Source organism: Trichechus manatus, unplaced genomic scaffold, assembly GCF_000243295.1.
Source record: "Trichechus manatus latirostris isolate Lorelei unplaced genomic scaffold, TriManLat1.0 scaffold00042, whole genome shotgun sequence".
Lineage (NCBI taxonomy): Eukaryota > Metazoa > Chordata > Mammalia > Sirenia > Trichechidae > Trichechus > Trichechus manatus.
In genome coordinates, this window is record NW_004443978.1 from 9,844,728 (window position 1) to 9,858,109 (window position 13,382).

The window sequence follows — 13,382 nt, forward strand, 5'->3', positions numbered from 1 at the left end:
AAGCAGAGAATACCAGAAAGATGTTTACCTGTGTTTTATTGACTATGCAAAGGCATTCAACTGTGTGGATCATAACAAATTATGGATAACACTGCCAAGAATCAGAATTCCAGAACATTTAATTGTGCTCATGAGGAACCTGTACATAGATCAAGAGGCAGTCGTTCAAACAGAACAAGGGGATACTGTGTGGTTTAAAGTCAGGAAAGGTGTGCGTCGAGGTTGTATCCTTTCACCATACTTATTCAATCTGTATGCTGAGCAAATATTCCAAGAAGCTCGACTATATGAAGAACGGGGCATCAGGATTGGAGGAAGACTCATTAACCACCTGAATTATGAAGATGACACGTTCCTCGCTGAAAGTGAAGACGACTTGATGCACTTACTGATGAAGACCAAAGACCACAGCCTTCAATATGGATTACACCTCAATATAAAGAAAACAAAAATCCTCACAACTAGACCAACAAGCAACATCATGATAAACAGAGAAAAGACTGAGGTTATCAAGGATTTCATTTTACTTGGATCCACAATCAACATCCACAGAAGCAGCAGTCAAGAAATCAAAAGACGCATTGCAGTGGGCAAATCTGCTGCAAAACACCTCTTGAAAGTGTTAAAAAGCAAAGATGTCACCTTGGAAGACTGAAGTACACCCGACCCAAGCCATGGTATTTTCAATTGCCTCACAGGCGTGTGAAAGATGTACAATGAATAAGGAAGACAGAAGAAGAATTGACGCCTTTGAATTGTGGTGCTGGTGAAGAATACTGAATATACTATGGACTGCCAAAAGAATGAACAAATTCGTCCTGGAAGAAGTTCAGCCAGAATCTCCTTAGAAGCAAGGATGGTGAGACTATGTCTCACATACTTTGGACCTGTTATTAGGAGGGATCAGTCCTTGGAGAAGAACATCATGCTTGGTAAAGTAGAAGGTCAGCGAAAAAGACTAAGACTCTCAATGAGATGGACTGACACAGTGGCTGCAACAATGGGCTCAAGCATAACGACAATTATGAGAATGCCACAGGACTGGGCAATTTTTCGTTCTGTTGTATATAGGGTCGCTATGAGTCGGAACTGACATGACAGCACCTAACAATCAACAACAACGTGTTTTTGGGAGGAAGAGCACAGAGTAAAAGTTCCTCTCATCACATCAAGACAATACACGTACTATCAACACACCTTATCACAGTTGATGTGAACCTTTATTACCTGGCTGAAGTAGTGTTTGCCAGGTTTCTCGTTTACTTTTTTCTTTTTTACATGTGGAAGGAAGTGCAGCCCACACTTAAGCTGTGGGAATTATGCTCATTTTGCATTCCTACCAGCAATGAATGAGAATTTCTGTTGTTCTGCAACCTCGCCAGCAGCAAGCGTTGTTAGTTTTTTGGATTTTAGCCATGCTAACAGGTGTGTAGTGGTATCTCATTGTTGTTTTAATTTGCACTTAAATAATGGAAAATGATGTTGAGCATTTCTTCGTATGCTGATTGGTCATCAGTATATCTTCTTTCGAGTCCTTGGGTGGCACAAATGGTTAAGCTGCAAGGTTGGCAGTTAGGACCCACCCAGAAGCATCTCAGGCGACAGGCCCAGCAATCTTCTTCCAAAAGGTACAGCCTTGAAAACCACATGGTGGAGTTCTACCCTGCACACATGGGGTCACCATGAGTCAGAATCAACTCCACGCCAATAGTAACAACATATCTTCTTTGGCAAGATGTCTGCTCAGAGCTTTTGCTCGTTTTTAATCTTTTTTTTTTTTTTTTTATAAGTAATTTACTTGTTGCTGTTGAGAATATACACAGCAGAACATACACTAATTCAACAACTTGGGCTGTTTTCTTACTGTTGAGTTTTAACAGTTCTTTGTGTATTTTAGATACAAGTCCTTTACCACATAAGTGGTTTGCAAATATCTTCTCCTAGTACGCAACTTGTCTTTTTACTCTCCTATCAGTATCTTTTGCAGAGCAGAAGTTTTACATTTTAATAAAGCCCAACTTACCATTTTTTCCTTTCATGGACTATACTTTTAGTGTTGTATTTAAAAACTCATCATCAAACCCCAGATTATGTAGATTTTCTCCTATGTTTGCTTCAGGAAGTTTTACACATTTGCATTTTACGTTAAGATCTAACTAAGATTATTTTAACCCTTAAAAAGATGCAGAAGTTCATCTACTGATGAATGGATAAACAAAATATGGTATATACATAAAACGGAATTTTATTCTGTAATAAAAAGGAATGAGGTACTGATACTTCATGAACCAGGGGCTGGAACATGATGGTGACCGTTGTGCAATTCTGTGAATATAACAAAAACCACTGAACTGTACACTTTAAAAGGATGAATTTTATGGTATATAAACTATATCTCAATAAAGCTCTTATTAAAAAAAGATACAGAAGGCAAATTGGTGAAATGAAGCAAAAGGAAAATTAGAAAATCGAGCTAAGTGACGGGGACATGGGGGTTCATAACATTATTCTCTCTACTTTTGTACAAGTTTGAAAATTTCCATTAAAGAATATGGAAGGGAAATAATATTCTAAATTAGGAAAGTGGTAAAATAATAAATATAATCTGATAAATAAAATCACTGATAAACATCAAATGCTTATATGCTGAAATCTGTAACCACCAGACTTCAGTTAACAGCTCAAAGGTCAGCAACTGATGTCACTGAGGGAGCAGCTCTGGATCAGGGAGCACCTGAAGGATGTGACAGGGCTGGGCAGGATGAGAAGAGAAGAAACACCCAGGCACTGGAACAGATGCTCCATCAGAGCAGGGATCCTTCTCTGACTTGTTCACTGATTTATCCCAGTGCCTGGCACACAGCAAAAGCTAAATAAGTTTTTGTTGAATAAGCAAGTTAATATGTGAGATTAAATTATCTTACCTGACACAAAGTTCAGAAAAATGCCCCTGACTCCAAAAATTCTTCACTGAAGACAGTAAAAAAGTTTTAGATTTTTGAGTGGGTAAAACATCACCAGGGACTGACAAATCTATGTAGCACCTCAAAACCAATCCAATATGGACTAAATTTTAAAAAATCTGTATCGACTATTTGTTTTCAATCATGACATAGCTTAAAGAACAATAAAAACCCCTAATACATTTGAAGCAACAAACATTAAGTGAATATTTTGGGGCAGAAAAGAGAAAGCTACTCACTGCCACAGATTTAACAGCTTTGATAAGCTTTTTGCTTTCCAAATTCTTTAGAATTTTGTTGATTTCTGTTAGTGGCAAGTTACTTTTGTATCGGATATCTCTGCTCCATATACCTATAAGAAAGTAAAGTAAGTTGAACGCCACAGAATTTTTGTTACTCCAATCTCTGTTCTCTAATATTTTCACTTCAGATGTAAATGTGAGAAACAAACTTAGATTTGGGTCAGTCAGCTGCCATCTCCAACCGGAACCAAAAAAACCTTTAGGTGAGCAACTGTATGCATGTATGTTGTTGTTAGGTGCCGTCGAGTCAGTTCCGACTCACGTATACCCATTATTTATACAACACTATACCTGGGAGAGGAGCCCTGCTGGTGCAGTGGCTAAGAGCTCGGCTGCTAATCAAAAGGTCGGCTGTTTGAATCCACCAGCCACTCCCTGGAAACCCTATGGGGCAATTCTACTCTGTCCGATAGGGTCGCTAGGAGTCACAGTCAACTCGACAGCAATGGGTACACCTGTGAGACAGAATAAGGAAGACTGTGGTTCTTACAGCTACTAAAAGCTCTGCGTGAGAAGCTAGGAGTTTTCCCTCAAAGAAGAAAATAAGTATTGTTGAATATGAAAAGGGAATTTTATGAAAAAATGCTTTATTTTCTTCCCAGTGTAGAGACAGAATTTTTTTTTAAATTGAGGATGGCTTTCTGATATTTTTAAGATGTTAATTTAATTCTTAGGAGTAAATATAGGAATTAAGTGTACAATGACTCAAACAGATCCTAAATGGTAACAGCAGTAATTTAGAAATCGTTCTTAAGGGGGACAGCAGGGGAACTAAACAGCTGCTGACACCGTCTGGTAGGTCAGATAGTGCTATGCTCTTCTAGGCACTTTATCTGCTTACATTTCATTCTTATTAACAAACAGAGAGATATTATTATCCACAATTAACAGAGCAGATCAAGAAACCAAGGCCCACAAAGTTTAAGTAATTTGTCCAAACTCATATAGTTAAAAAGTGAGGATTAAAAACACTTAGGTTTTAATTTATTTATTCTGAACAGACAATACCCCTATGTGATCCAGAATCCAGAAGTCTCTTTCCAAGTCTAGCCACAGCTGTCTAGTTCCTGCCTCTCTAGAGGCAACAATTGCATCACTCTGGGTCCTTCAAGCATATGTATGCCATATTCTTTTCCTCTCATTTTGACACAAATGGCAGCATACACTACACACTGAGCCACACTTTGGAAAGCCAGATTTAAATCCCTCTCTGGTCCCAAAGACAATGTTTGTCCTCCTTCACACGGTTACCTTTATTTCCTGCATCCTCTATGATTTGATATACTAGTTTTTCTTGGTTATCTGATCCTTTCATTTTACTGCAAGGAAATAAAGTAGAATTAAAAAGGCAAAGGGGTACAGGACAGTCTATTAATCTACATGACTACTCAAATGAATTAGCAGACAATGTCATCAAATTGACTTATTTACCAAAACAAGTGCTTACCTTAAAAAGAATGAGACAGATCTGTATGTATCACAATGAAAAGATGTCCAAGATACAGTAAGTGAAAAAAACAAGGTACAAAACAGTATGGATAGCATGATCCCATTTTTGTTTAAAAAAAGAAAAGAAAAGAAAAAGAGATTAAGAGTGCTTATCTCTGGGAAACGGGGCTCATGAAAGGGGGCGGGGTGACAGGTTTACATTATGCAGTTTTGTATTGGCTTCTTCTCCAACACATACATTACTTTTGTAATAATTAAAACTTTCTTAAAATTAAAAAGAAACAAGTGCTTACCCAGCATTCTGGGAGTCTTTTATTCTATACAAAAGGCCCGTATTGCTCCGTAAGAGATCCAACTGACCCTAGGGTTGTTTTTTATAGAAAATAGCAGTTAATTATTTTGAAAATATATCAAATCCAATATCAAATGTTCATGCATACTTTAATATTTTTATTACACAGACTAAAACATTCTACTCCCACAATTTGTCAATTCCTCACTTCAGACTTATGTTTTTGCCTATATATCACATGCAATATATTTTTCAAAACTTAGCTCTTTATCCATCATTTTTCAAAATATTAGTATCTAGCAATTTCCTATATGCTAGATCCTTGCTTGGTTATATGATCAATGCATAAATAATTTTAAATGGGCAGCTTTAGAATAGTAAGTAAAAATCCAAATTCAAATAAATCCAAATGGAATAAATACATATAATACAATAAAAATATAATTCACATAAATACAAGGTTCAAGTAAAGGCTAAATATGCATATTCTATAGCATAATGATTAAATTCACAAAGTGAATAGTGACATTTAATGATGTGTATAATTTTTACTGTTACATGAAAATTAGGTAGAAAGGTCAACTGATGAATAAAAGGCCAGTAATAGTAGCATTTTTATATACTACATCAAAAGTAAAATAAAGCATGTTCTGACATGCTTCTATATTTTCTTCGGCCGGAACTTAGTAGAATGCAGATGGCCACACCATTGGGCTTCTGGCAGTTCTGGGAAGCCATGGCTGAGAAGCCCCCGTCCCGTGAATTAAGACTAGGAAGACCCAAAACTTGGAAACAGGTTATTTACATATGAAAGAACAACGATGGCCTCTCTCCCTACCCTGACCCCACTAAGTGCCAAAACTGGACCACAAACCTCAATGTGGAGACACCATTTGGTGGTTTATGCAGCCTATGAACATTTACTGAACACCTGTACCATGCCAGGTTTTGTGATAGGTGTTTAGAGGGACAAATATAAATTCTAAAAGGGAAACAGCTAACTTCAATACCATCTGGTCGGTGTTAAGACAGAGGTAAGCAAAGGGTGGAATGGGCACTCAGAGAAGAGGCTGTGGCCCAACCTGAGGGTGCAGTGCGGTGTGACAGATTGCCTTTGTGTGGCCTTTCTCGCCATGGTCTTGTAATTCCCACCCAAATGACTGGGGGGACTGTGCAAATAAGGTAATTGTGGCCCACCCAGGGGATTGGTCAGTTTTGCCATCCCGCTAGGCTTAAAATGAGCCATCCCAGAGGCAAGAGGGAAGGATCTCACCACCACCAAGGAAGAAGAGGCAGGAGCAGAGTGTGTCCTTTGGACCTAGGATCCCTACACTGAGAAGCTCCTGGAACCAGGAGACAGAGAGAGAGAGGTTAACACTTAAGATGGCGAGAAGTGGCAGCAGAGAAATGTCAGCTGCAGAGGCAGCACAACCAGGAGACTGGCAGGAGACCAGCAGGACATGGCGTGGTGGGCTTCCCAGCCTATGGAGTGAGAAAGTTGAGTGCCTTCAGGTAGGAGGCTTGCTGGCAGAGTAGGGTTTCTCCGGGCACTCAATGGAATGTTTGCTGACCCATGGGACTAGAGCTGAGTGCCTCTGGGCCGAGGCTTACTGGTGGAGTGAGATGCTGCCAGGTACTTATTGGAAGAGCCAAAAGAACTTTGTAATACTTGCCCAAGTAGGACAGAGGCCAAGGGGCCAGAGAGAGGCATGCCTACAGGCATGGCTGAGAAGAGGCTGTCCTGATGGAAGAACTGTATCCTGAGTGTTCCTGAACCTGAATTGTAACCTGTTACTTCCCTAATAAACCCTATAATTGTGAGTATTGTCTGTGAGTTCTGTGGGCCACTGCAATGAATTGTTGAACTCAGCAGAGAAGTAAAAAGTGCCATGGGAGCGACAGTTGGATTTGGAATTAGTAAAGATGGCAGAGAAAGGAAGCATGTCTGACCTCTGCCTCATAGGAATCAGCCTTGGGCTGTTAATTTTGATTCTCCTTCCCTCTTGTGAAGTTAGAGGCTGGTCAGAGTCCTCCACCACACCCTTTTTACATTCAAGGAAGCTTCCTAGAAATAATTCATCAGTCTGTGAAGAAAAGGAAGAAGAGCCTTCTAAGCAGGGAGGATGGCATGAGCAAAGCCCCTGGGACATGAAACAGCATGGTGTGGCAGGGAACCAAAAGCAGCTGTTCCTTCTGAAACCTAACTTCTGAGGCAGAGTGGCAGAGGAAGGTGAGGCTGGTGAGGAAGGTAGGGACTCAGTGTGGTAAGGCAATGAGTTTGGACTTGAATCTCAAGAGGTGACTGAAGGATTTTAGATGGGAGAGTGACTTGGTCAGACCTGCATTTAAGACAGGAGGCTGGCTGCTCTGTGGCAGATGGAGCCAGGGAATCCAGTTAGGATGCTACTGCAGTATTCTAGGTAACAGTCAAGAGGCTGAACTCATGCAAGGGTAACAGGAATAGAAAATGGAGGGGTGGGAGGATTTAAAAACTGTTAAAGAGCTAAAACCAGCAACACTTACTTGGTGATTTATTAATAATCATTCCATTCCTTAAAATTCACTGCCTACAGCCTATAGCCAATATACTGGTGGTGGGTGGGGACTGCAGAGACAGTGAAAGAGAGGAAGGTGCTAATGATCATTCTCAGGAAGGAAAGAGCTGTGAGAGTGATCAAAGGACAAAAAGAACATTTCCCACTGCCACGACCTCCCAGAATCCCTTCCTCTACCCTCCCTGGAGCTGAAGACCTTCATGATGAACGGACCAGAAATACCAACATTCCTTTTCCCTTGGGCTAGAATTTATAAATAAAGTTTTATTAGCACGCTGCCATATCTGTTTATGTATTATCTGTGGCTACTTTCTTGCTAAAACCATAAAGTTCAGTAGTTGTGACAGAAATCATATGGTCTGCAAAGTTTGAAATATTTACTATCTGGCACTTTATAGAAAGAGTTTACCAACCCTTGAGCCAGAAGGTTGAAGGGAGTGATTTAACAGAAGGCTCACCTGTCTCCATATCCATAGCCCTTAAAAATCCAACAGAAATGCTCTCAGGAAATGGGAGCTTTGATGATGGAAAAAAGGAAGGAGAAATAGGTCGACTCAGAGCACTGGGTACCAGTAGGTGGGGTGATTTTGGACAGTTGGAGGAGAGCAGCATTAGGGTCCTAGGTGCTTAAGGAAGACAGAAAAAGAGGTAAGGGTAGGGAGAAGTGCTTCATTGAAACAACCCTCTGTTACCTCACTGGAGCCTGAGGCTGCACTTCTTCCCAAAGGCTAGACTACTGACACTCAACTGGACTCACTCCTGCTGCCTAAAATGCCCAGGGTAAGACTGATACCCAGATGAACTGGCTCTGTGAATGCCTAGGGAAGGGCACAATGATAGCAGTAAGAAGCAAACAGAAGGTAAGCACAGACTATTATTCTTATGTATCCTTATGTACCTTAGTGACAATTAGGTTAAAAAATGCAATAGTTATAACAAAGTACTATTTATTTTCATTCCTCTTGTAAAATGACCTCGAATTTCTTCTTCCCTCATTTTAGGTAGTCTGTGCTGTTTTCTGGTTTGTAGTTGGATCAGTTACAACCTAACACACTTTCTGATTTTATGGCTACATAGTAAGAAGTAATGACAATCATGACATGTAAGTAATTATGGATTTGGATTCATCTTACCATGGACAACAGTCTATTGATGGCCACTGCCCGCTGCTGGGCTTCTATATGAGGCATTTCATTCTGAATTACTTGGTCTGTGATCCCATGAGGGAACTGGTGACATAATTCTATAATCCTAGGAACAAAGCCATTAATGATATGCATGTTTACCTGTTTCAAGCGGCAGTAAGGGGAAACACAAGCAGAATGGTTTGAAATTGTCTTTTATTTTCATATTTGGCAGATAATCTGTGTTTCTATAATGATTCTAAATCAAATCATATAAAAAACTAAGACACATTTCTAAACGCACATTTACATTATTATTGTTGTTTAAGGGGAGTATTTCTTTCCCTCACTCATTTCAGCTTTAAATTAGAATGAAAGTCAAATGAAAACACAGGAAAAAAAAAATAAAGCTGAGGCTTCAATTTTCTCAGATGGAATAACTATGAAAAAATTAAGTTGTAGTGCATTGGATAGCGATAAGTCTGTAAGCAGAAGGCAACTCCAGACACTTCTGGCAGAAGACAAAACTTGTTATGGCACTGTACCATAACTGTGGCCTACTTTTTGGAATCATCCCTACCAAACAAAAATAAGCCAATCTTAACCTTATCATAGGCTCATCATATCTGTGTTACTCATAAAAGTTTGAGAAAGGTGGGGGTCTTATAAAACCATAAAATCTAAAAACTGCAGTGCACTGCCAGAGAATATAAAATTGGGAGAGGCTTCAGGTGCCCTAAAATCTTAAGTTCAATACTACACCGAAGTAATCACAAACTGCACCCCTAACTCCGCTTGAACGTTCTGTTCCGGGTGTTCCCTTAGTGACAAGGCAAATCCTGGATCAATGCACGTATCCACGAATATCACAGCCAAACGCAGAGGTCTTTCTGGCACTGATCATCGTAATGTGGGAAGGAAGCACATCATCCCAACTTCGCAAACACCATCAGGGAAAAGTCAGTTACCATCAGGGAAAAGTCAGTTACACAGAGTTGCAAACTGTCAAACTCGTTTTGAACTTAAGAGTTCTTTTATCTGGGGAAGGAAGGGAGGGTCCAGAGACCCGCAATTCCCTTCCCGTGTGCTCATGGGACCCTGGAACCGAGCCTCACTGGTTTACCTGTTTTCTATTTCGACCGGATCCGCGTCGGGCGGCTGCACCTTCACCTTCACCTCAGCCATGAGGGAGCAGATCCGGGCCCGTGCGGGGGAGATGAGCACTGTGTCCCTAAATAACAAGCCGAAGAACCTGGCGAACCTACGCAAGATATCCCCCAGGCGGGGACAAGGGGCCTTCTTCCTCGTGTCGCAGCCAGTTCTTCCTTCTCTGTCGGCTTGAGGCGGCCAAGCCACGCCTGCTCCGACTCACTCGCCGGCGCCTCTACATTTTGTTATGCTATGTTTGTTTTCCAGAATGTTAATGCCTGTCGGACGAACGAGACTGATTCCTTCATTCTACGTGGAGATATCACCTTTCAGCACTTTCCAACCTCTGTGAAGGCATATACCCGGACGTCTAAGGTAGAGTCTCGGGAAAGGAGCTCGAGGTGGGTACCAAAGTCAGGGCCAAACTGCCGGGGCAGAGCTGGTTACTAGGGAAGCGGGGTTTCCACCAATCTCCTGCCGCGCTCTCAGTGGGCGGGGCGCGGCTCGCAGCGTCTGTGGTAACCCGGTCCGCAGCCGAGGAGCCGAAGAGAGGAGGTGAGAGACGAGAGACAGGCTGGGGGCGGTGGGGGACCCTCGGTGGGGCCAGAACCGGGTCTGGGTGGCCGGAGGAGGAGGAGGACCTCCCTAACTCCCGCTGAAAGGATGCAGGCGTCCTTGGCTGCAGCTTATGGGCGGGGGCGGGGACCTTAAAGGGTACCGGATCCGGGAGGCGAGGGAGTTGGGTGTTGGGTGCTGTTGACTCAGCGCTGCTGTTTGTCCTTTTCGGTCTCCTTCACCTGGGGCCTGCTGGCCGCCCCAACCTCCCAAAGGCAGCTACTATTGCTGCGCGTATGACTTTCTCCCCAACTATTTGTATTTTAAACTAATTTCTCAACTATTTTTATTTTAACTGCCTCTTACTTGAATGGAAATATGGGGATAGGCAAGCCCCGCAAGTCCAGCAACATTTCTGTAGGGGCTATTGCTTTGCTGTCAGTATCTGCAGTTTAAATTCTTGGCTTCCAACCTGTAGCTATCTAAGAAGGCATTAAGTTCACCCCTTACGTTTAGTTATCCCACTTTGGTGATAGGGTCTGTGACAAAACTCAGACTACAAAGATGTTTAGAGCGGCTTTTGCAACAACCAGAACTAAAAAGAAACTAAAAATAGCCTAAATGCCTAACCACAAACTGATAAATAAGATTACATAAGTACATAGAAAACTGAATAATCAAGGATGCAAGAAGTAGGCTGTAAAAATTGAGTGAATATATAGATTATAATTGAGTAATACCAATGTACGCACAATCATTGAATTTTCAAAAGGCATTGCATAGCTGTAGATAGTCGCTGTGATATGGAGATTGGTTTTATCTTCTGAAACCTTTTATATTTTAAAAATTATGACACTTCCCCCCAGGAAAAAGATCAGTAAGGCTTCCATACTTGTAGTTAATACAGTAGATGGAATGGGAGACTTTTGTGCTTGTTGATCACTGTTACTATCCATGCCAAGTTCCTTTCAGCCGAGTGATACTCTACAGTCCTTCTAAAGTTTCTTTACAGGTTTCAAATGCAAGAATCACTGTGGTGACAACTGCAGGGCTAACGACCTGGCTCTTCACCACGAGTGGGTTCTAAATCAACATTTCATGCTACATGCAGATTTAATTTCTGTTCTTCTGCTGTGATGGCTTGCCCTGAAGCCAAGAGAGGTTGTACACTTACAGGAGGCTGGAACAGGTGATGATGATCAAGTGGGAACTCAGGTCAGATCATTAGTGATGGTCTCTGTTCCACCTGATTCCTTTAATTTGCCCATTCCTCTGTCCCATTGATTCATGTTCTTTTCCCAGACGTGAGGTAAGTATTCAGATAATCGAAACTCCACACAAGACCTCAACAGCAAAAATAATACAGCTAAAACTTAATAACTATTTCGATTAAAAATTGACTAATATTTGTAGGAGAGACGTGGTTAAAGCACTCAGCTGCTCACCCAAGATTGGTGGTTGAAGTCCACCCATAAGCACCTTGAAAGAAAGGCCTGGTGTTCTACTTCTTAAAAATCAGCCATTGAAAACCGTATAGAGCATATTTCTACTCTGACACACATGGGACCGCCATGATTTGGGATCGACTTGATGGCAACTGGTTTAATATCTGTAGGTGATATATTAACAGTATTCTCTTTCTCTTTTTTTCTTTTTTTGTTACTGGTTTTGCTGACTTTAAATGAAGTGCTTTTCTTCAGCTTTTGTGTTCAAATATAGATACACATTGGCATTTACTTTGATCCACTTTTTTTTTTTTTAACGTAAGGAGAAAAGATGACTGCTGGTTCAGTGTGTGTCCCTCAGATCATACCACTGAGAGTGCCTCAGCCTGGAAAAGCCAAACATGAAATTGATAACAATACACTTTTGGAAATGAAATCAGGTAGGAATCAAATGTATTTGAAATCCTTTGAAATAACATTGTCTTACTCTTTGCGCTCATCTGGTTCTTCACGTACTTCTTCGCATGCTTTCTTTAGTCACGACCTTGGGAGATTTGTAAATCTTGCAAAATTTGGAACAGTGTTATACTTTGATGGCTTTTAGAGTGCTGTATATTTAGATTAAAACAGTTGGCTTTGACCAAGCTTTTGTTTGGGTTATTACATATTGCAGCTAAGCCTCAACTCAGCTAAGGTAAGCTGTCCCAGTGCATCCCCAGTCTTTCCCAGGTTGCCCATTATTTTGCTGGCATAATAAACTTGACCTGCTAACACTGGCTTGCCATTTAGACATGTTGGGGATTGACCCCTGGCATGACAATTTCTAATGACCTTAGACACGTTACCTAGCCTTTCTCACTCTGTTTTCTCATTGTAAGATATGGATAATTACATCTACCATTTAGAGTCGTTGCAAAGAGCAAATGTGTTGATATATACGTGAGATGCACAAGATCTGGCATGTAGTAATGCCAAAATAAATCTTAAATATTATTACAGAAATAAAGTGATAAATACATTTCTTGGTAATATTTATTAATCAAACTCTTTCTTCACACACACCCACACCCACACACAGACATGCACATATAATTAACATAAGACAGGAATGTTTTATAGATAAAACATATGGACAAATACACTTATTAAAAAGTCTTTGAGATTCCAACTGTATATTTTAGTAACTGAAATGTATAAAAACTATTTATGTGTACATATGTTATGACCCCTGTGCTTCCTAGACCTAGAGTTCCAATGAACAATATGTTACATTATACTATGCCCTCTTTATCTTTTTTTTTTTTTTTTAAATTTTATTGTACTTCAGGTGAAGGCTTACAGAACAAATAGTTTCTCATGAAAGTATAGTACACATGTTGTTTTATGACATTGGTTAACAACCCCACAACATATTAACCCTCTAACTTCTAAACCCTTTTTTTTTGGTGAAAATACACATAGCCAAAGATACACTGTTTCAAAAATTTCTACATGCACAGTTCAGTGACATTGACTACGCTCTTCCAATTGTGCTGTTATTCTCACTTA

The 13,382-nt window shown here is 40.6% G+C and overlaps 2 protein-coding genes across 3 annotated transcripts in view; one reads left to right on the top strand and one right to left on the bottom strand.

Annotated features, from left to right (window-relative positions):
- Positions 1-9,989, bottom strand: part of POLR3F (RNA polymerase III subunit F) — a 15,488-nt gene extending 5,499 nt beyond the window's left edge. The window contains exons 1-5 of the mRNA XM_004376438.2: positions 9,809-9,989; positions 8,695-8,812; positions 5,008-5,075; positions 4,517-4,584; positions 3,203-3,315 (exon numbers count right to left, since the gene is read on the bottom strand). Of these exons, the coding sequence (XP_004376495.1) occupies positions 3,203-3,315; positions 4,517-4,584; positions 5,008-5,075; positions 8,695-8,812; positions 9,809-9,870 (429 nt within the window). The 5' untranslated portion in view covers positions 9,871-9,989. The remainder of the gene's footprint in view (positions 1-3,202; positions 3,316-4,516; positions 4,585-5,007; positions 5,076-8,694; positions 8,813-9,808) is intronic.
- The window catches only part of DZANK1 (double zinc ribbon and ankyrin repeat domains 1), a 134,750-nt gene continuing 127,731 nt past the window's right edge, over positions 6,364-13,382 (top strand). The window contains exons 1-2 of one of the 2 annotated variants that reach the window (XM_023731409.1): positions 6,364-6,376; positions 12,161-12,274. In XM_023731409.1, coding sequence (XP_023587177.1) covers positions 12,166-12,274 — 109 coding nt within the window. In that variant the 5' untranslated portion in view covers positions 6,364-6,376; positions 12,161-12,165. Of the gene's footprint in view, positions 6,377-11,974; positions 12,001-12,157; positions 12,275-13,382 lie in introns of those variants that run through there. The other variant, XM_023731408.1, reaches the window with a different exon arrangement.